We start from the raw sequence: 23,269 nt of genomic DNA on the forward strand, positions 1-23,269 counted from the left end.
CAAACGGGTGCAAGAGTGGAAGGTGTACGAACGGCGCAAAAGTTATTCGAATTCCTGCTGGCCAGTCAGGCTTGCTGTTTGTATATTTTGAGTGTGTATCTCTGAGAGGTTAACACCCCGGCACTCCGAGGCTCAGACGGACTACTGGTGTCTGGTATCAAGCTGAATTAAAGCTATGTCAACACATTCAGTCAGCGAAGCCCAGTTGTCTCTTATCTGAAGTACCGACACAGTCGACGACATCGTACACGCGCGTAAGCACTTTACGCAGTTCTCCGTGTTTATTCTCCGAGTATATTTTTGTGTTGAAATTCAAATGAGTTTGGGAGTCTTCTGTTGTGCGCCATGAGGCCTTGTTTGCATGTTTACAACACACAAGGATTAGAAAGCAGTGAAATGTATTATTTATCGGAGACGTTAAATTAAAGAGTCTCGTAGTTGTAGCTTTAGGCAAAAGCATTGATTTAAATAATGATTTAAGAAAATGCCCGTTTTTCCACATAACCGAGAACCCTGTCATTATTGTGCATCTACGAATATGTTCAACAAGCGTGATTTTCAACAACATTTCAGTGTTTGAGACATAATCAGCACCCTTGGACCAATTCTTTGAAATAAGCTAGCAAGAAAGCTACCATTTGCATCTTTTCGCATCTCCGAAAGAAAATTGCCCACAAACAGTTCAATCTTCAGTCCAACACTTGCCAGGTCACTTCGATTACCAGTTTGTTTTGGAAACAAATTCAATCTTCAGAATTTTCAAAATATCTACAAATAAATGAACCGATGCCGTGCTCACAATGCTGGCAAAAATTCTAAACCGCTCCGCTATGGGAAATTCTAGAGTCATGCCTGCCTAGAATAAGTCAAAGTGAATGAGGAGTTGATGTCCCCGGAATAATCCAATACTTGTGTTGATTTTGTGTGTGTGTGTGTGTGTGTGTGTCCTGTTCAAATGCTGACAGCATTGTGTTTTGTCCCAGATACGGTGGCTTGAAGGTGACATCTGTCTGCGAGGTAGAGGGGAGAGTGGAGTGCTTGCTCGGATGCTATAAATATGCCTGAGCCGTGACAGCTCACAGAGGAAGCAGCTGAGAAGACGAGCTTTGCTGTGCCGCATACCTCCTCGTGACCCTGTCACTTCCACAGAGGTCTTAATTATTCTACACTGGCAGCTCCTTTCTGCTCACTGCTGGAGCTGTGACACAGCAGGACCTAACAACGCAAAGAGGCCGTGTTTTTCACAACCTGCAAACCAATATCGCTTTGGTCCAATTTCAGTCCAATCGTCAGCTTGTGTTCTACATTTTAAAGCGGAAGAAAGGAAACATGAATTTGGTTTTCTTCTGTCACTATAACCTGACATGCACATCAAGAAAACGATCCGGTTAACCAGTTATATCATCCAGTTGTGGTCAATTTGAGTGTAATTCCACTGTATGCCACTAGATGGCAGAACATTAGTGTTAAGCACTGCAAATTTAAAAGACGAAAGGTCAGCACAGGAAGTATTCAGTGAGCTGCAGTTTCTAATCTTATCCTCAGGGTGCAGTCCATCAAACAGGTCATTTTTTCGCATAGTGCGAATGACCCCTGTTACTCTGTCAATGACGTTAACGGCATTAACGGCGTGCACTGGTATGGAAGGTGAATCTCTATCCCTTTTGCAGGCTTAATGGCAACTTATAAACACGACTCGGGTTTCCATACTCGGGTTTCAAAGTGTCAAGGACGCAACGTAGCTCTTGTTCCACATTTGTGCGCAACACACCGTAAATAAATCCTCAAGTGCGTCTTTGATAAGGTGTTGAAAACAAGTAACAAGCGCCGCTTCCACCATTTTCCCCACTACCCAACCTGAAAATATGAAGAGACGCAACTAGAACCCGAACCCGACCATGATACAGTTACGTCGCCTTTAGCTTGACCCAATTGTGAGTTCCTGTGGTATGTCTGTGTAGATGTGACATTAACCAGCACCAGTGGATAGATTACCTAATACAGTCCAAGCACGTTATTAGACCCCAGGGTACTGGCTAAGTTACTTTGAGTTCTCTTTCTGCCTTTTTAATTATTCATCAAAGTATTGCCTGGGATGTAACCTCAATTACTGCGGGCTGTGAGGCCAGGTCACGTGTTGTTAACACTGCCGTGATCACAGCCACCACGGGGAAGCCTGCCAAGGGGAACGAGCGAGCTGTGGCCTGGCCCTCCAGCCGCCATCGCTGATTGGTTGGCATTTAGCTGGGATGCCGCCTGCAGGGAGGGGCAGGCCGTTCCTCGCATTCCCACAGCAGAGGCAACAGGACGTCGTAAATACTGTAAATCAAAGCTTGATTGGTGTGATCAGCGTGGCGGGAGCAGCCGTATGAGGCTAAAGGGGGGGGGGGCTAAAGGGTTTTCAACCTTCAAAAACCAGCTGAAGGTTTTGATGAGATTAGAGGAGATGTGAAGTCTCCTTGCGAGCACACCTATAGTATAGACCTATAGTCAGCCGGCAGGTGGTGGAGCTGCGTTTTGGAGGCCTAGATGGGTTGGACTCAGACTGGCAGTGCTCCTGCACTTTAATGAAGGTCGCAAGGAGCGGACACGTGTTTTATTACACAATATATAATTTGCATTTTGAAGATTTGTAAAACTATAGTTATTCCCTAAAATGTATTTCTGTTGACATTTTGGGGTGTCTGGAACAGATGAATTGACATTTCATTATTTTCTATAGTAAGTACTGCTTTGGTTTTCATATCATTAGGATTTAGCCATAATTGTTGGATAGGATTCATAAAAATAAAATGAAACTGAGGTACCACGATAATACTAGTAGTAGTGATAGTAGTAATACTTCTTGAAGTCGCGGATGAAAAAGAAGGAAAAGCTTGGCAGGCTGTTAGCTTATCTGGTAATAACATTGAATGACTTTGGGGGGGACATGGGACAAACACTCGGTTTTCCAAGCAGATCAGGGAGAAGAAAATCCCTCTATTGATATCTCGTGACTATAAAACTATTTGAAATCATTTGTCTTTTATTTATATTGTAGAGTTAATTTTTATTTTACAACTCAACAGATATTCCCTTATTAGTTTTTATCTGGAGGCTCAATTAAGTGGTTTCTCCAGAGCTCACGTTTGGACAACATACAAGCAGCTAATTAAGCAGCTTGTGCTCCCACAGGTAGCAAAGGTCACAATATTGCTTTGCCCATGTGAATCCAGTAGATAAGCTTCGTCTCACTCCTTTTCATTACGCTTAAAACCAGGAAAAAAAAAAAAAAACTGAGGTAAAGCTGCATATTGAATTTTGGGACAGGAAATGCAAACGCAGTATGAGCTGAGTAGATTATCTATAGCTGCAGTCCTGCTACTTTCCCGGCCGGGATTGTGGCTTTTATTATGGAGTGTTTTATTGCTGTCAGGAGTAAAGCTGACAAGGAAGCGGCAGCTATAAAATGAAGGCTCCCATTCTTGATTGTCTGCCACCTCCTGTGGCGGCTCTGCAGTCTTTATGCATGTGTGTTTGTGTCATCCGTAAGTGCTTGCAGGGGGATTGATGTGCATTGTGGGCTTGTTTGTTTATTCAGTAGGTAGGAGATGAGGGCGAATGAAATAGATCAGCCATCAGTAAAACTATGAAATATTCAAATTGGCTTTACGACATATCAGGGAAAATGAAAAGTTAAACGCCACTGACTTTCGTACAGTACAGAGCTTTTTCAGTATTTCAGTGTTCTACAGTATTGGAATCATGACTCAATGTTTATCTCACAACATCAAGACTCCGTGCGCGTGTGTGTAGTGAGATAACGTGAAAATGTTGGCTTCCTACCTTTATGATATTTTGCCACCACAGGATATTGTCCCATCATTTATGAACCGATGCTAACTGCCATGCTCCCATCATTTATGAACCAATGCTAACTGCCATGCTCCCATCCACCATGCTAACATGACAATAATGAGACAGAATGAACACTTTTGATAGCTTTAAGGCTTTTTATGCAACCCTAGTGTAATTATAAATAAATAAAGCCTACACTGCATCTGCCTAGCAACTCCTCTTAGTGTGACATGGAAACACACACACATACACACTTTAATCTTGTAAATAGCAATGTACTTTCTTTCAAATCATCCTTCCTCATTCAAATGAATGGAAATGCCATTAATCTGTTCCAACGATGTGGGCGTGTACAAATCCATAATGGCGTTCACATATTCTCATGTGCGTGCCTTGCATTGAAGAGTAGCAGGCATGTGTGGTTGCCGAGTGGTGACAGGATGACCCATGCGAAAGCCCTCTGTCATTACAGGGATCAAAATGTTCAAGGCCACAAACTTTTTAGTCACTCCACCCTCAAAAGAAAAAGGCCTGACCTGCACTACTGAATAAAAAAAAAAAAAAAAAAGGCGTTTTATAAACAGCATATTACGCAACATTGACAATTAGGATTATAACAACATATGTGAGAACGATGCCGAAGTTTATTTTTGTCAAATTACCACATCACTCTACACTACAGCAACTCATTGAAATGTAATCAGCATGGTGTGTACTTTTATACTTCCAGGAAAGACATGTCTTTATTTGGCTCCTTACTCTTTGGCCGGAACATCTTTGGCCTCATGTGAGAAAATAAAGACACAATGTCACAGCACTTTGTCCAGTGTCACTTTACCACTTCTAAAAATGACATGTACTTATAATTAGTTTGACCGAAGACATTTCAGGGTAATTGTAATCACAGCCTGTGCTGCGAAGCAACATTCCTGTGTGTAATAGAGATGTGATTTGCGGGCACTGGAGAGTAAACAACCTACCCCGGCTGAGACATTTAAGCTAATAACATTTTCGACAGTTAGACATTGTGGTTTGGGTGCCATATTGTAAAGACATGATGCGACTTCTACTTCAGTTCACTGTTGACCCATTTAAAGCCACAACCATTTTCTAAGTTTAACCTTTGAGTTACAGAACATAACCATCGAGATGACGTTCATTTTCTAAAAACAAACTGCTCAAGTCATTTTAGATAATATCACTGTTGTCCCGTTTAAGACTGCAATTTAAAGACCCAGGACAGTGAAGTGAATTTATACATATTTGAAAATCATCACTAAAAACATGCAGACTGAATATGACCCACTTTGGAGTTTAGCATGTTGTTGTTGTCACTCTAGAAATGTAGTTACTCATTGCATTTTTTTTTAAACAGACATGAGCCAGAGGTCAAAGCTAGCTTAGCCGGCCTTGTCAATAACATGAAGCTAACAGATGTTCACTTTGATGGAAAATTATATCTGCCGCAAGGAATAGACTATGTGTTTATGTGCTTGTTGCTGTGTTAATGCTTCCTTACAGCAAAGGCAACAGGGAGGTGTCTGTGGTGTGAAAGCGTGTTTTCGCTCTTCTCTGATTACTGCTGTTTTGGCAGCCGACGCCCGGTAATGGAGACATGGCTGTCAGGGAAATTTGTAGCTGTCTGCTGTAGCACTGCTCTTCATTCCAATCAGCAGCTGTCAAGCCGGCCAGGGTCGTTATTAATGACGGCCACTAACTGCCTCACAAATTCTCGACACTATTTGAGAGCCAGCGTGAAATAAGGTTACGGTGGCCCCGGTGTGCTGCGAGGCGCTTTAGTGCCTTCATCTCACATATCAAACAGCTCCACTTCTAAAGCGTCTCTCTGGAGTTTGGCATTTTAGAACAATGATTAGAAAGATTGGTCATTGGGAAAGAAAAAAAAAAAAAGAAAAAAAGAGCAGACATCTCAGCAGAAACGTTACATGTGAAACTAATTGGTGGGGCACCAACCACTAAGGTTGGCTCCATACAGAGATTTAAAAAAAAAAAAAAAAAAAAAAACTTTTTTTACTGTGATGTTTTTTTCTTCCACAGTTCCAATTTATCTTCTCACAGCACATTTCTAATTCAATGGATACTTAACAAGTTGCTAGGCAGAATATGTTGGGTGAAATAATTTCTGCCCCTAAACCCGTCTCATCACATTTTAACCACTAAAGAAGGGCCTAATTAATTGCTGAATGAATCAATTTATTATTGGTTGTGTGCAACAGATTTTTTGGATGAATTGATTCTTGAGGCCATCAAGACGAATGGAGTCATTCAATTGTTGCACCGTCAACAGGTGCAGGTCTGAAAACATGCTAACTCATTCACTCCCATTGACGGTTATAGACGTCAACGGCACGTCACGGCACTGGAAGCAGTACTAAAAGCAAACATTTCATTTTTTGGCCACAATGACACCTGCTGGATCTGGTGGGACCTATTTCCTCTTCATACAAATCACAACCACAAGCTTCCAGTTGACTAGATGACCTCATAAAATCGCATTTGCCTCCTGACAGTATCGGCCTGCGTTTGTCAGCTGTTATACTTGGAGCGCCATGAGAAAAAAAAAAAAAAAACATCCAACAGCTGCCATATAAATCACTCATTCCAGAAATGTTTTGCTGAACGGAGCAGTGGCTCAGGGCGAATAGGGCTTGACACCCGCAAGGTGACACCCCAACTCCCCCCCCCCCCCCCCACCGTTCGAGCTGCCTGCCAGGCAAAACAGCACAGTTCTCCAGAAGCCACGTTGCTTAAGCCTGCTGCGCCCTTCTTCCCTTTGCGCTCCAGGCTAAACTGTGTGCTGCGGCGCCGCCCAGAAACACACAAACAATTCCACCACAAGCTACTACTCCTTTCTGCCTGTGTTGGCTCACAAGGGTTTCCTCCTATCTTTCATCTGCCAGATTACTTATCCACCCTTTTAGGTTGATGAGCTACTCCGCAAAGAAGATTGATGTTGTTGGCTCTTGTAAAAAAATAAAAAAAGGGAGGAAAGATTCCTGTTCTGTGACAGCGAGCAATTACGTTTTAAATAGGTGTAACAAGCTTCTGGATTATCCTTGTCAGAGGTCAGATCAAGAACAGCACGCCTGCTATTTGCGAGTTGCAGGAGAAGGGAAGGCCTTTGTATTGTGTAATCCTTATCTAAGAAACATCCAGCCTCAGAGGTGTAGCTCTTTATTGGACCACTCCTTCCATCCTTCCAAAGAATGCTCACACCTGCAGCAGTTTCTTGTGGGAAAGTGCCTCCTACGATCGCATGCTAATGACTTAGCTGGTAGGACGCTGAGGTTTTGGCAGCCGTTTGAGAGAGCTAAAATGCCGGTGGTAATAATAGTAATGATGATAGTCTGTTATACGAAGCGGTGGCGCCATACCGCCCCGTGGCTGTTTGCGCTTCACTAAGACCTGTTTTGCCTTTTGTGTTGAGCGGCATTCCATAGCATGCTAAGCTGGTAGCGGTCGCTAGAGAAGGCGGATGCTTGTCAATCAACAGCAAAGACTGAAGTTCGTACCGGATGTGTTTATGCTGTTTGTGAAATGAACTCGTTTCCTAAACATCAAAACCTTTAACAGTACGACAATCGTCTGTCTGGTTTGTTTGTGAAACTGGTTGGTTGGTTGGTTGGTTGGTTGGGGCTGTTGCTACATGTCTTGATCTTTTAAAAGGTTTTGCAAATACTAGTTCTTTGGTATTTGGCCCAAGGTGTCAGGTACATACTAGAATTATTTTAATTCGGTGGAGGGTAATGAACTTAAAAGTAGCCGGGTGATATATCCAGATTTGAAAGCATACCTTTGGGCGTTTGTACAAGTCGACATATTAGGTTACTTCACACACGAGTGAAGTTGCCAAGTTATGTGGCGGTTATTTGACATATTTCACATTTTTACTCTGGATTTGAATCTTATCAATTTAACTTATATATCAAATTCACGGAGGTGCTTTGAGGGGGAATCCCGATAATTAAGATTCACATCTCTCTGAGTACATTTACATAAATATCACGTGGTAGTGGGGGTTCATCTAGGAAAAGCACGATGGTGCACGTTTTCATTGGGAGCGTGCTTGACTACGTTGGCACTTTGTAAAAATAACACCGACACGGAAGCTCGTCGTCGTTGACGCAGTCGCGTCAGAATATGTGTGAGATCTCGGGCCGGGTTCTTTACAAGTAAGCAATGAATGTGGCGCCGACTCTCCACTTGTATGTTGACATTGTGTTACGCAAACTGCAAAAAGTCACACCACCAGCATGTGATTGTGAGTATTTCTTGCTGAGACTTGTCTTTAATACACATGGCATTCCAAAAGAATGAAACATGAAAGACGGTAAGCTTTAATAGTCTCGCTGAGAGAAGTTTTATCAAAACATATTTTCATGCTACAACATGCTATATTGTCAACTGTCTGGAAATTCTCACAGATTGCGTGTTCTTGCATTTCCTTGTACAGGGAGTGTGGGAATTTTTTTTGTTTTGTGTTTGAATTTAAATGATGTCAGTTTGACCATGATTCATTCTTCACTGCAAATCTCCTAATTATGTTTCTGATGATGGCTAAACTACGTTTTAGTTGGATAGTCTAATACGCTCTACAACCGTTCCAAAGCCAAAGTATTTTTAAATATTCTCAATTAGCCTTGAAACAGCAACGCTGTCCGATTTGGTTGCCAAAGCAATTGTCGCCGCCTACACCATCGATCACCCGCAATTGCCTCGTATATTTTGTAAATACAGCAGCGAAAGGTCTATTAGCGGACGAGTTCTCAAACGTAAACAACGGCGAGTTCTGTTTAATCCATCAGCGTTTGCCGGCCGGCGCAGAAATGGCAACGCTTGCTTTTTGCCAAGTGGAATGAAACATGATGAAGAGTAGACTAATAAAGTCCCGCAAGTTGACTCTTCACGTGTTGCGCTACCACCCAGCGGGACGGGCCTGGTCAACCACAAGCCCCATTAGTCATACACGCTCTATAAACAAAACACTCTGTGGGAAGATGACAAATATCACCTTGTTGGATTTACTCTCTCACTCTGATGGCAACTTATTCATCATTCAACAGACACAGAATGAAAAGTTATTTTCCTTGACGTTGCAGTCCTACATTTGCTGTTTTTATTTTTTTGCAGAAACTGACTTTTTTTTTGAACCTATAATTTCCTGGTACTGACAACTGAGTTATGATTTGCACTTCACGGCTTCGCATTAAAATTAAGAGCTTGTGGAAATGCCTCATTTCTGTCTTCCTTTTCTTGGCTGCCAATTCTCAGTGGCCTACGTAGACTAAATTGCCTTGTGAATAAGTGCCAGATCTTAAAATCAATAGTAAAATCAACATGACTCCAGAATGGGAATAATATGGCCGCTAATATGGCCCCTACTGCTCGTTAAAAGTGTGGATGTGATTAACCTTATTACTAGCGAGTCATTTCACGCGTTACATCACATTATTATGTCTCCCCCATTTAAGAGTCACACCTGAAAACCTTTTAGAGCTTGACACGACGGACATCTTGTTATTTATTTCCAGAAATACACGTCAAAGCAATCGTGTGCCGAGTCGGCTCACGTGTGCACGGAGACAACTAAAAGGACAAAAACGGAAGCCATGGAAATGAACAATTTAATGGCTGAGCTATTAGCGTCGCTTTGGCTGGCAATGTTAAAGATGGATGGCTTATCTGACTTTAATAGCTGGCACAGCAGCATTAGTGCTGAGCTGAAGCGAGGAGAACAATACGGCACATTAGAGGGCCAGCCAGCACATGCCAGAAACTGCTCCAGACTCCTAATTAGCATTCATTAACAGGAAGGGAAAGAACGATTATGCTCTTTAAGTAGTGCATTAGCTCATGTTGCCGTTTCCGCGTGTCAGCAGATTTAAATAGGGAGATTGCGCCGCCACATCAGGGAGACGACTTTGTGCTGACTGTGAGGTTATTGCTGCTGTTTGCCATGACCTTAAAATACGCCGCCGCGCTTTGTTTACACGGTTTATTACCGCTAACAAGGCCTCGGGCTGAGTGGAACGGGACTGTGTGCTCCCGTTGCTGCTGCGGGAGGGAGCTGAGCGATGGAGGGATGAACTTTATTTAGAGTTCCTTGATGTTGACTTTGATTGGCTAACTCTCAACAGAGCCACATCCCCAGTTACAAGAGGGTGTGCACACTTGTGCAACCACATAATGTTGGTGGTATTAATTGCCCTGTAGAATATTTGTGTAAAGCTCAGGTTATATGTCATATTAATGGTAGAAAAGTCATGTGAATCATCTCGTTAAAAAAAAAAAAAAGGTATTTGAACAGGGGTGTGTCGACTTTTAGCGCACCAAACAATAGCTACAACGGATGTATGGCAAAGAGCATTACTATACTTGTAAAGACAAAGATTTTCATGTAGCTCTTATTCGAGTGTATTTTTGCAGTCTTGACAAAACCAAACTAAACGCCCACAAACTAATTATCACCATCCATCACGAGAAAAACATTCGACATCAAACGTTGAGCTGTTCACCGTCGGCAAGCCTCGGCTCGGCTGAAAGAGCGCCAGCAGTGACCGCAGGAACTCCAAGAACCAACAATAACTTCTTCATGATGAATATTTAAAAAAAAAAAAGAAAGAAAGAGGCGATAAAAAAAAATGGCGGCAGACTCAAAAGGAAACAAGCGAGGCAAACGTAAGCAGGAAACGGCTTGCTTCCTTTTTTTATTATCTTTATTTACGTTAGTGGGGCAGGTACCCTTAATCACCTATTCACTCTCTTTTTCTCTCACACACACGCACACACAAACACAGACGTTTTTACCTCACACCAATCCTGTGTGCTCTGCTAATATTGACTCTGCTGACTTACACTGCCTCTATTGAGTCAAACACAGAAGTGTTTGGCTAGAATTAGAACATCATTGAGATAACAGCCGTAGAGCTACCCAGGCTGAGGATGAGGCGCTAATGGGAAGCAGAGCGCAGGGACACTCGGTCGGCCACTACGCTTCCATGCACACTTAAAATAAATATTGCCACAACCTGATTAAAACCTGACTATTAAATGCACAGCAACGTCTTAACCTGGAGACACCAAAGTCGGCCCCCTGATTAATTGGTCCGTGTTAACTTACTGACTGATTTGACTGTCAACAAAAACAGGTTCACAGAGACCGTAAAACCGGCTTAGGGATTTTGTGGTTTGCATGGCCGCAGTAAAAAGAAAAGTGCAGCAAAAGTGTGCATCGTTAATCTCGGTGTGTATGAAATTCATATCTTACAACAGCTACGACGTTAACTGCCCGAGCCAAACGTAAAACACACAAACAGAATGCTCATTTTTGCATATTTAGTTCTTGGAGGGGAAAAAGACAAACAGGGTTTTACGATATTACTTGCAAATTTACGAGCAAAAGCTTCTTTTCCTTTCTGGCCGTTAATTGTGCCCGCAGTTAGTTTGCCCGCCGTCGACACTCGTCAGATTTTATAGGCTGCGTATGCGAGCTTAGCTCCTCCGCTGGGCCGTTTTTAAAGGCCCCAGCTTCCTCATTTGAAAACATAAACGTCTAATACAACGTCGCCTTCCAAGCTAACAGCTACTTCATGGGAAATGTTTTTGGCATGCGCAGCTAAAAACAGAATTAAATGCAGAGTTGAGCGCAAAGCTTGTTAGCCAAGTCAAGTCAAGTCAAGTTTATTTGTATAGCACTAAATCACAAGCAGTCTCAAAGGGCTTCACGGAAACAGACTTTTTTTTTTGAAAGGCCACACCGAACCTTTAACAGTTAGTAACGCGTATCATGAATTGCGCACGAGATTTAACAAAGCGATGGAAGCCGTGTAAGTGCGTCCAAGCGATGCAGCTCGTTGAGCGGAGCCCTCCGAGGCAGCAAACGAGCACATTTGAAAAGCGCACCGAGGAGGCGCACCCGAAGGCTGGTGCCAGCGCAGCGGCCTTTGCATGCTTACGTGCTTTCGTTTTCTCCCAACGGGATGTTTTGAATGGCCCTGGGTTATGTATTCACCGGGTGGTGGAAGTTAAATGAGCCGAGCAGAGTGTAAACAGAAAAGAGGCAGAGACGTACAGACGGGGATGCAAATGGAGTGTTGGGAGGGATGTCAAAAGAGATGTCAGCATTTTGCCACATTTTACTTTCAAATAAGCCTCAACTGACTGGGAAGGCCAACGACCTCATTTATTTAGTCAAAGATTCTATAATCAGTAACTCTTCAAAGCCAAAAGATTTGCATGTTTTTCAAAACAATTATTGTTTCTGAAAGCCTTTATGTAAAAATAAGACAAGCAACAATGGCGCGGCATCGGCCAATGCGCGTATTGTACGTCCAGTCAGATTGATCGGATTTATTTGCATTAGTTGTCGCTGTACAACGCAGCGTCTTCAACTTTTAATTTTGCTTTGTTTACCACCCATCGTAAATAAATAAATATTGATATCAATAAATAATAAATAGCTATGTATGTATGTATTTTTTATTTAGCTATTATAGCTAGTCATTTTAGCTATTTATTTATTTATGTATGCATTTATTTATTTAGCTAGCTAGCTAGCTTTATTTTGTGTTTGAGAGCAAGTCGGAATTTGACTTTCCAGCAAAGTGTCTTTGTTTCTGTTTGCATGATTACACAAAAGCCATCACGTTGACCTTTTCAAAAACATTTCAGCTAAAATGTTTTGTCCTGTCCTGTCCTGAAGGACAGCGTTGCAAGACGTAGTATCTATACAACTCCACTTGTCTTCCAGCAAGTGTCAAGTTGAAGTTCTCTGGGTAGAATCTTGGCATTACAGCGCTTCCACAATGTTACGGTCAATTTGATGTTAGATATTTGAGGTGGCGAGTAATCAAGCATGCAGAAGTCAAGTGAACAAAGGAGAGCGAGATGAAAATGAGGAACTGGCAGGGCGGACATGTTTGTCTGCTTATATGGAGAAAGAAAGAGGGGAGAGAAGGGGCGTTGTCTGTTCTCCATTTGAATAGTTCCTATTCAAACAGAGGATGCTCGCCAAACAAGCTTATTCGAAGGGGGTTCTGCGTGGACCGTGTTAGCTCAGCAAATCCAGCTCTACAAACACGCTTCAAAGGATTCAGTCATCTTGATGTGCGTATTGATCACGCCGGCGGCCCGTCTGGTTCGAGCTCACGTCAAAGAAATAGCCAAAACACGCCATCTGTGATTTGGCTGCATGAGCATTTTTTGGGGCCGGTGAGTGGAGGTGATTAAACATAAGAGAGAAAAGCGAATTGGATGGCGTTCCCCTACCGAACGAACCTGTTCCCGTCTCACACCGAGACCATCAATCACAATTTCTCTGCCAGCTGTCCCGGTGTTTGCTTAAATTGACCTCACCGGAAGCCCGATCCGCTTTTCACGCCACGCGCTTTGCCGTTGCTATCCGGGGTGCTCCTCGGGTGATGTTCGAATGCGAACGTTCAATGGGCATTAATCAAGTGGATAAACACAGCGTGAAAACAACATGCTTTGTGAATTCCGCGACACCCCGCAGTAGGTTTTCTGTGTTTTTTTTTTTTGCTCCGGTCCCGTTTGCCAGAATTCTAATCTCTGCCGCGCACGTGGTTGCTTTAATCGCAGCCGTTCAACGCATACCTGCTCTTGTGCGATAAAAGGTGCCGCCTTATTAGAGGGAACAACTTGGCCGTGCCTAATGAATTAAGTAACAACTCGTTAATGCGGCGCCTATAATTGACCACCAATTGCAAGCGCAATGTGCAAAATGGTGGATAAGAGCGGCCGTGTGGAAGACTTTATTTTAAAAAGATGAGCCACTCGTGTGTGTTTAAAAAGCGAGCATGGGCCCGACTGACACACGGCGCAGATAATACGGTTTGGTAAAAGTAAATTGGGATGATGTGCTTGCAGAAGTGTACACACCCTCTTGTAAGTGGGATGAATTAATCACATTTAAAGTCATGTCACTTCAATTAACTCCAAATAAAGTATTTCTGTTTTAGTCTACAAGTTTCCTGACATTATCTTTTTTTTCAGGTTCTTATAATAGTCTGAAATCTGGAATTCCAACAGGCCCAGTGGGTACTAAGTAGACTTTTATTTTAATATCCCCTGCATATGCTTTTTGTTAATCACGCTTATTCAGTCTTTTGTTGCTTTGAGGGATGTGAGAAAGTCAACCCCTGTCATATTCAAAGTAGACGTTATTTAGTCATCATCCATTGGGCCGCTTTGTACAAGCGTGAGTGCAGTGCAGACCCCCCCACCCCCCTACCCCGCCGCGTTTCGTCAGCAAACTCCTTTCAGTACTGCTTAAATCATCTGCCAACTGCACGCAAAGCCACAGCTTTAACTGGATGACATCAAGCACTTGTGATCTTTTTTTTCTTCTTCTCTTTTTTCCTCCTTCTCCATTGCGGTTACAATGAAAGTGAGTCAACGGAAATCCGTCATGGCATACTGTCACCACAGGAAGGACACCGCCAGCTACAAGTGCAGCCAGTGTACACTGGGCTGACAACTGCAAGCACTTAGTCGAATGCCGAGAACAAAGAGGGCAAAGGGGCGGGCCGGGTATTCAGCTAAATTTGGTACTTTGTGATAATGGCTTCCAATATTTTCAATAGGAAACTACTCATTGTTTTATTCAGAGGTCCACTTACCCAGAACATAATTAAGGAGCAGATCAGATAGTTTTCCATTTGAATCCACTGTGGGCCAAAACAACATTGAAACATTGCCGAAATACCATCCAAATTTCCAATAATACAGGAAACATTTTTAAAAATATCAGTGGCATACCGCTAAACAGACATGACACATTTAAACCAGTTTCCAGTTGTGTTAATGAAATAGCATGACATGCTTTTAACGTTTGTGACTGTAAACAACAGGAAGAGAGATTTTTATTTTGCAAAGGAGCGTGAGGTGAGCAAGCGGAAAGAGGAAGAATTTTCCAGACGTTTGCAGACAGCCTGAATGACAATTAACTGTCTGTCAGCCCTCATCTGTAGTCTCATATCTTTTGTAGAATATTCGGCTGGAAGGCATCCACAGTTTTGACATGCGAGGATGGAGAAAGCCCGCTCAAGCAACGCTCGTCTCTCACGCGCTATTTGCACGCTTGCCACTAATTGACTTTCACTGACGGCGGTTTCTTATCTATGCCACTGATGAAAAGTGTCATTGTGAATTCTAGTGTGGTTGTGGTTGAGGTTTTTGCTCTAGCAAGTCCTTTTAAATTAGGATCCACGAGGTTGGTAAAATAATATTTATGAAGGCACTTGATAGCTAAATTTAGTTCTTCAAGTTGAGGTAACAGCTGAACATGAATATTCAAACTATTCACTGCCTCATCCTATTTCGGTCACTAGTTTCTTGCAGCCTCGTACCCCGAAAAATAAACTGTCGCAAAATGAATTTCCAAAATGACAGTGTTGACAGCAGCAAATGAATTGTGGTTGGATGAATTGTCCAACTGTTCATTTATAATGAGAAGTGAATAATGGCTTACCTTAATTTGAATCCTGTCACCGAGGGTAGAATCCTGATTGTTTGTTCTTTTTGCTTTCAGTAAATCGTTGTTGTGGCAAAAGAAGGCCACATGCTGAAATAGCGATACATAACATTAGTTGGTATAACCAGACCATTTAAATACTGTTACTTTATATTCATTTATTTAAGCTGTGTTCATTTTCAAACTGTATACTTACATTGGCGTACAACAATAAACAGCATACTGTATATAATAGGGAGGGTTCATCGATTGAAATGTTTATTAGTCACAGCAATCCCACATTTTCTATTTAAATGTACAATTTATTTCATGTTTCTAAAACTTTGCTTACCTTATGTGAATATATTTATTTTTTTATTTTAATTTCAAATTCAAGCTCAGCAATAATGATTTTAACAATTTTTTTATCTCCCCCACTGACTTTGCAACGTCGTGCTTACCTTCGTAAGTATTCTCGTAGTATTACTCGTTTTTCTTTTTCATGGTGTCAAAACTCGCCTTCCATGGACAAAAACGGCCAAATTATTAGTTCGTTCACTCACTAGTGCCTTAATTTCGCTCCGAGTATTCAAACATTTTATTTACTCCGACAATGTGTTCTACCTTGCGCATAATGGCTGCCGAGGCAGGTGTCGGCGTCAACATTTAATTACCGTACTCCAAGAGAGTTATCTGCATGTCATGCACCACACTGCCCCTAGAGGCAAAGACGCACACTGCAGAAACAGCACTATCACTGCTGGGATATGAACAAGTTATGCGTTAAAAATATATCGGCGTGAAAGGAAATTTGCGTTAATATTGAGTCATTCTTGGCGCTTCGAGAATAATGCCGTTGAGATATTATATTGCAACACCTTCTACGCTCCTGAATTTTAATGTTTTTTTTAATTAAGGCAGTATTTGGAGTTTTTAAAAAATCCGATTCAAATAACTGTAATTGTCTGAAAATGGATGAAAAAAAAAAAGAGTAGGTTGCTGTTACTACCTCCCACGTTGCTATAATTGAGTAGATTATTAACATTTGTCAAATGTTTCACAACCGACAGCGTATGCTCAATGCAGACCGCCGGATGCAGCTCTCACCTTCTCAAGAGTCTCTTTTAAAAGCTGTAATGTTGATTAGAGGCTCAAACGTAATAACATGTCTATGATGCTTGTGCCACTTGGCGTTGAGGGTTTGCACACCATAATAGTGCGGTGCAAGCCTGGTCAAAAAGCAAAGCACTTGGAGTGAATTTAATGGCCGCTGGTTGCTCCGGGCTCTTGACCTTCTCCAAGAGGCTCCATGTTAGTCACTCTTCAGCGCTTTCCAATTGAAACTCAGCCAGATGAGGTTTCAACTGTCTCTGATGGGCTCAGCTTTGTGGAGACGGGAAATGCGTGCTCACATTTATTTGGATTTCAGAAAAGTGCAGTTTGCAATTTCAACTCAGCTGGGGGGGGGGGGGGCGAAATTATTTTGTTCCTACAGATCCATTTGTATTGTCAGAACAAATACTTGTCACTTCAGCAGAAACACGTACATATAAAATTTCATATGATTGCAATTAATATTTTGCAACTCCTTCTTTTGCAATGTTTGTAAAGTTGTCCAAATTGATAACAGTCAGCAGCCAACAGTGAAGCGGATGAACCTTCTCCGAGCCCTGTCGATATTTAACTATTGTCCTGTGCTGCCACCCAGTGCTTATTTATTGTACTGCACTCAGCCACACAAATCAACCTGGTGCAAGGGAATTTTATTCCTGAGTACAGGACAACAGGAAATTACTCCAGGAAGAAAAAAAAAAAATACTTTATAAACTTTAGAATACAGTACAAAAACTATAAAGAGGATACACACACAATGCACACCATGCAAAACTGGCAGATACCACAAATTCTGCTGGTCCTACAAAACCTGAAATCTTTTATGAACAGCTTTGGAAGTGTACACTTGCATAACACAGAAGTGATTAATGTTAAATATCAGCAACGATACAAAAAAAAAAACAGCTTTGGAAGTATTGCACAAAAAGATGAGCCCAAAATGGAGTGATACTTAGTGGAACCGCTTTCTGCGTTCATGGTTTTCTGCGCCTGTAAAATCAAATCGATTTATTAAATTAGTCCCGTGGCCATGTTTTACAAGATGATACGAGTCAAACACATTAGCATCTTACTTGGTGATGCAATGATGCTCAACGCCAGGTCCCATCTTGGAGCCAGCCTTCATCTCCATTGCTACGGCGCACTGTAGAGAAATCACTATTTGAAACCCACTAGTACAATAAAACCTCTTCATTGATCATTTTAATAGGACTGCCAATACGGCAAAAACAAATATTACACCTTAGACAGAAGCCTGAACATATTTCCCTGCAGGGCTCGGTTGACAAATGTTTCAACAGTCAAATAGTTGCATTACTTTAGCAATGCGACCAAGCAGTTTGGACATCGTTCTGTTTTGTCTACATTTTCATCCGTTCCAGTTTTCTGATGACAATCATCTTACCCTGTTCTCCACATCGGCCAAAGATCCACCTTTTTGGTTGCCGCCATCCCCTTCTGAAGACTTTCTTTTGCGGCTTGGGACACAAAAACATACAAGTTGTATATAAAAAAAAAAAACAACAACAATACGATTGTTGACAGAGTCTGCAACCTCAGTGGTGAATTACAGAAAGGGTAAATACCATTCGATGTTAGTGAGCTGCTGTTTCAATGTCTCGATGTCAGTAAACTGGACAGCTTGTCCTCCTCCTCTGGTCTTCATCACATCCCCCTGGAATGTGCAAAAACATGAACAATGAGCTAGTGGCCGATGTAGTCCCTCAGTGATGCTCCACGACTCTTCAAGCGAGCTCACCTTAATAAGCTGGGTCTGAATTTCGCCATCAGAGGCAATTTCCTGGTGCGTCAACACGTATCTGTCGCACTTGGACAGCACCTTCTCATTGGGCGCGGACACTTTGATGGCGTTGGGAATGATGGGCTGCAGCACCGTTCCCAAGTCCAAACTGGAGGAAGGCTTGTGGTCCACCCACTTTTCTCCACCTGCTGAGCGGGAGCGCCGGTGCAGGGGCCGGACTGGCGTCGACGTCTGCTTTGAGCACACACGAGGAGGAGTCACAAATGAATAGACAACATGGGCACACACACCAAATTGTGAAAACAAATTCACTTGAGCATATTTAGACACAATGTCAAGCCCACGGTACCGTCGGTGAAGGCGAGGCGGATCTTTTTGCAGGCAGTGGGGCTCGTTCTTCCCTGGGGGGCGGCGGCGGCTTGGGTTGTGTCTGACGGGGCGTCGGATCGGGGTGACTCGGCGTCTTGCCCTCCGTCACGATGGCCTTCAGCTGCTTTAGCTTCTCGTCTTTCACCCACAGTTTGTTCTGCATCTCGTGCTGCATGGCGTTCACACGTCTTTCCTGCGTGGCCAGACGCAAGTGCCACGTCATACATCACATTATCTTCTTCTTCTTTGGCCACATATAGCGGAGAAACTCACGCATTCTTTCTCCCACTTGTGCTGCGTGTCGGTGACAGCCCCATGCATGCGCTGCTCCATGCGTCTCTTCTCGGACAGCTCCCTCTGCAGCCTTTGCGCTCTCGTTTCCAACTCGTGCTGCAGGGAACGCTTGTCGTCCTCGTAGATTTTGGTCGTTTTCTGAAGGATGTCAATCTGCAAACGGGGATGAGCTGCTCATTTGGAGAAACCAGCTGTGAAGGGCTCGAGCTTTGGACACAAGCGCGCGCACCTTATGCTCAAGCATCTTTGCTTTTTTCTCCAAGCGCTCAATTTCAGCCGTATTGTTTTGGATGATCTTGTCCTTCTCCAAAAGCTTGCTGTTCTGTTCCTGCATGTAATTCTCTTTGGAGTTAATATTGCCATCAAGCTGCTGCAGAAGGGATGTCATCCTGCTGGCTAAAAGACAAAAAAGAAGTAAGCCTAGAAGGTTCTGGATTCAAGACAAGCGGGGGGGATGAGATCAACCAACAGGCACCTGCTTTGTTGTAGTCTTCCAACATGGCCCGTCTGATTCGGTGTCTGTTCTGCAGCGCCTCGATCAGCCTCGGCAGGGTGATGTCATCGTGAGCGTCCGTAACCTCAATGGAGGGGATAGGAGGGAGGCTGTGCGTCGCCAAGTTCAAAACTGAAGTCATGTCTGTGAGGAAACACAAGATAATGACAAACTAGACTCTTTTTTTTCCCCTTTTTTTCCTGTACACAACAGACACTACCTGTGTCTACTGGACCACCACGCTCCTCCAACTTGCGAGATAGCTCCTCTTTGAAAGCCTGGTTTCGATTACGCCGGCCCGGCGTGAAGCCGTAGATGGGTCGGTCCAGTGGCCGAGCCACTTCCACTTCCTGCGTCATTTCCGCAAAGCGCATCACCAGCTGGACAATGTAGAGAAAACTATGTTAGACAAACGCAAAAACGGAGGCTTCGAGCAAACGCGGAGCTGACCAAGGTTTCTTCGTAGTCATCGGCCTTTGGGTTGACGCAGACAACCATCTTGACTTTCCCTTCTCCGTCAAAATAGTTTTTGAATAAATGGGTGACCTTGGAGTCTCTGTAGGGAACCATCTAGTGCACAAAAGCATTCAATCAAATTGTGGACAATAGTGGGACAGGAAAATGCTTCCAGTGAACACGCACCCTGTTTGTACCGCACATCTGGTTTTCTCGCAGGACCTCGATACACGTGCGCAGAGTCAGTAGAGACTGATTGATGTTTCCTGCAAAGCAACACGTGGCCTTAGAGGCATCCTAGGTGAGCGCAAAGTCAAATCTGTGACGATCCTACCTGCTTCACGTACGCGAGTGCCCTCGGCCCCCGTCCTTCCTGTTCGCTCGCTTCCTGCCAAGTCCACCAGACACAGCTGACTGACAGCCACTTGGTTCTTCTCATTCAAAAATTTAAAAAAAAAAAAAAAAAATGTCAAGAGGGTCTAGTCTGGCGTCAATGAATGTCGCTTTGCCCCCCCCCCCCCCCAACTAACCTGAAGGATGCTGTCGCCATCTGCGTCCAGAGGAGCCTGCGCCAGTTTGATTGTGAACACACTGTGGGAGCGACTGGACTCGCGGTTGAGCCGGGTGTTGGCCACCTTCCTCCTCTTCTGACCTAGAGCCAAAAGATTATCAATGTACTCTACCAGAGATAACCTCTTGAAAAATCGATACTGGAACTCTTGCGTAGTTTGCTCAGAGAGAAGATTAAAATGGAGGTCATTTCTTGGTCAGAGTCATCCAGTCGGGCAACAATACCAAGTCAGATAAGTCTTGGTCCATCACAGCAGATGCTTATGTTCTTGTCTCCTTCCTTGAAAACCTACATCACTCACCTTTCCAAAACACTTGAAAGGCCTCCTCAGCAGATTTGACTTCAACCTCCATGCAACCGGCAACATACATGTTATGGTTCTGGTCCTCTCTGAGAATTTTAGACTGGGGTGCTCTATAGTCACAAGAAAGAAAAAAGAAAGGGGGCAGTGTTAGTATCAAAACATATCAGATTGCTTGTTTTGTTGAGTTTAGGGGGATACGGCAGATGGGGCAAGGCGGAAAAAAAAAAAAAGGACTGGAGCTCTGCCATGACAGACAACAAGCAGTAGCCGGACAGAATGCCATCGGTAGAGATGTTCTGACTGCATGCAATTGTTTTGCCAATGCCTCTGGGTCTGCTGCCACAAAACACACCAGATCTGTATCAGAACTTGCGCATACGGAAAACATAACATGCTTGGCTTTCACTGATGCTCTTTTTTTTTTTTTTACAGAAACAAATATTTCATTTTGCTAACTTTAGTATCTGTGTAGCTGTACCCAGCAATGGCAACTTTTTGAGGAGCATCCTAAAGAACAGCTGGAACGCCAATTGTTATGGAAAACTTAATACAATCTTAAAGTATTAAGTTACTATTTTTTCACTGGTCACATACGTAAAGTCAGTGTTCTGACGCAGAGGTGTGCCTCCACCATTCCACCTAGAAGAAAATACAATTTGACATTCAGCTAGTGAGTGTAACTATCTGAATGTGCATCTGAAGGGTCGTTTTTGAGTCGATCCAAACATTTGATTTCTTGGAACTCACTTGGGCCTAAATGTATCCTCCTGGTTTTCATCGAGGAGATCATAGATGTAGTTGTTGTAGATTTCAATGTAGGACACAAAAACGCTGTAGCTGCTGTCCTCATCCACGTCATCTGCTTTGCACGCCTCGGCCGACTTAATCATGTCAGCGATTTCGGGATCCACCTTCTGCCTAAAGTGCAAGTAGACAATTCCCGCTTAAACATCAGTTACATAGAAGCGGGTTTTGTGTTCATGGACGGGACTTGGGCCAACCTAGATGAGGCAGTTTTGGGAGGACAAACATTTTCACGCCTTTGTCTCTCCAACAGGGCATCGACTTCATTCTGGACCTCGATGCCATTTTTATCATCTGATTTAAAGACCTGCAAAATCAGATTATGTAACATTAGGTCAAAGATGTGTGAACTAAAAAAACGTTCAGTGCAGGCCTTACATATCTTTTGGCCTGGAAAGACCCGATGCTGTTGAAGAGCATGTCAAGAGAGCGAGGCAGAAGTCCACCGAGGCCCTGAGAGCCAGTCATGGTAAACGTCTTCCCACTTCCCGTCACGCCATATGTAAAGAGGAGTCCTGCGATGAACGAGAGACACACAATGGGATAAAATGGAGGTAGAGGCAACAGCAACGATATGAAGACTCTGAACAAAGCCTTACCATTTCTTCCATGGATGAGGTCATCAACGAGAGGCTTGGCAACACTCTCAAAAAGCTCCACTTGAGACACCAACACTCCAAAGACTTTTTTGAAGGAGTATTGTGTCTGTGAAAAAAAAAAAAAAAAAAAAAAGGATTGTCAAACATTTTATTCCAAAGGAGTTTTGTCATATGAAGATGGCTTGGAAGTAAGCTCTTTGATCATTCACAAATTGTTTTGCCAAACATTCATTCACCTCTTTGTATTCTCCATTGCGGTTTGTTTTGAAGCCTTCGGGTGCATGCAGTTGGATGGTGGTGCTGCTGATCACCTCGATGCAACATTCTTCGGTTTCTCCGCCAAGGGGTCGCACACGACAGTAAACCTGATTGGGATAGAAAAAAATAAATAAAATAAAAGACAGTTCACCGCATGTTCATCTCGAACATTTAAGTGTTGGACTTCTGCTTTCAAACTCACCCCAACTGGCTCTTTCTGGCCACTTTTTTTGGGAGGTTGTCGCCGGGGTGTTTTGCCCTTTCTGAAGAAAAAAAATATAATTAAAATTCACGTCATTATTGCTTGGCAGTTTGGAAACAAAGTCACATGCTAGGTACCCCCCAAGCTAGGGGGTCTGAGGCTAAATGTTGCAACTAAAACCGGTGAACGTCCAAACATAATCATAAAAATATCACGCCCGTGACGATTGTCACGTTTCGCTGCGGTAACAGACAACCCATTTCACATTTAGTCATTTTAACTTACGCTGGTCTGGTCATTTTGTCTCGCACCCACTATTTCGCCTTCTTGTTGATTTATGCTCGCTCCCTCGTCTTTGTTCAAACGAGAGGACGTTTTCAAAATGAGCCGTTGGCAGCCAATCAGAAGCGTCGTTTTAGATCAGGTGTTTCCGCTTCCTGCATTCTTGCTTGGTGCGTTCAGGTCACCAAGGAAAGGTAAAAATTACTGTGCTTTTCATCAAAAATGTAGGCCCTACAATCTTGTCGTTTTGAACGTGGTATCGATTCACGTGTTTAACTATTATTTAATCATTTGAAACAATTTAAACAACTCGCTTTCGAGCATTAACGTTCCAAATTGGTTTAAACTGCAACAGCACTTTTTTTGCGTCACGTCTTTTTTTTATCTCATTAAATTTCAATTAGTTTTCATTTAAACGACTAAACATAAACGCC

The 23,269-nt window shown here is 43.1% G+C and overlaps 1 protein-coding gene, 1 long non-coding RNA gene and 1 other non-coding gene across 6 annotated transcripts in view; all 3 read right to left on the minus strand.

Moving 5' to 3' along the window:
• Positions 1–15,990, minus strand: part of LOC147055505 (uncharacterized) — a 44,180-nt gene extending 28,190 nt beyond the window's left edge. For all 3 annotated transcript variants that reach the window (XR_015066349.1, XR_015066350.1, XR_015066351.1), the window contains exons 1-2: positions 15,790–15,990; positions 15,347–15,439 (exon numbers count right to left, since the gene is read on the minus strand). This is a non-coding gene — a long non-coding RNA (uncharacterized LOC147055505). The remainder of the gene's footprint in view (positions 1–15,346; positions 15,440–15,789) is intronic.
• Positions 15,991–16,793: 803 nt separating this feature from the next.
• Positions 16,794–22,973, minus strand: kif23 (kinesin family member 23). 2 transcript variants are annotated; one of them, XM_085915421.1, is made up of 23 exons: positions 22,839–22,973; positions 22,554–22,614; positions 22,330–22,458; positions 22,094–22,199; positions 21,873–22,009; positions 21,692–21,801; positions 21,438–21,608; positions 21,285–21,329; positions 20,688–20,800; positions 20,346–20,467; positions 20,150–20,246; positions 20,002–20,081; positions 19,810–19,929; positions 19,580–19,739; positions 19,342–19,503; positions 19,096–19,262; positions 18,846–19,019; positions 18,553–18,765; positions 18,201–18,437; positions 18,028–18,116; positions 17,847–17,919; positions 17,515–17,585; positions 16,794–17,431 (listed from the first exon to the last, which is right to left on the minus strand). In XM_085915421.1, exons 1-23 carry the CDS (start codon positions 22,850–22,852, stop codon positions 17,416–17,418), a joined length of 2,667 nt encoding a protein of 888 aa, XP_085771547.1. In that variant the 5' UTR covers positions 22,853–22,973; the 3' UTR covers positions 16,794–17,415. The 2 variants fall into 2 exon arrangements, with proteins under 2 accessions (XP_085771547.1, XP_085771548.1); XM_085915422.1 differs by having other exon boundaries at positions 16,796–17,431; positions 18,201–18,434; positions 22,839–22,972.
• LOC147055507 (Z30 small nucleolar RNA) lies at positions 20,544–20,642 on the minus strand. Its single transcript, XR_015066588.1, has one exon. It is a non-coding gene; the product is annotated as a Z30 small nucleolar RNA (small nucleolar RNA).
• Positions 22,974–23,269: the final 296 nt, after the last annotated feature.

The sequence above is a fragment of the Syngnathus leptorhynchus genome, chromosome 6 (genome assembly GCF_054491065.1).
Source record: "Syngnathus leptorhynchus isolate UIUO chromosome 6, UIUO_Slep, whole genome shotgun sequence".
Lineage (NCBI taxonomy): Eukaryota > Metazoa > Chordata > Actinopteri > Syngnathiformes > Syngnathidae > Syngnathus > Syngnathus leptorhynchus.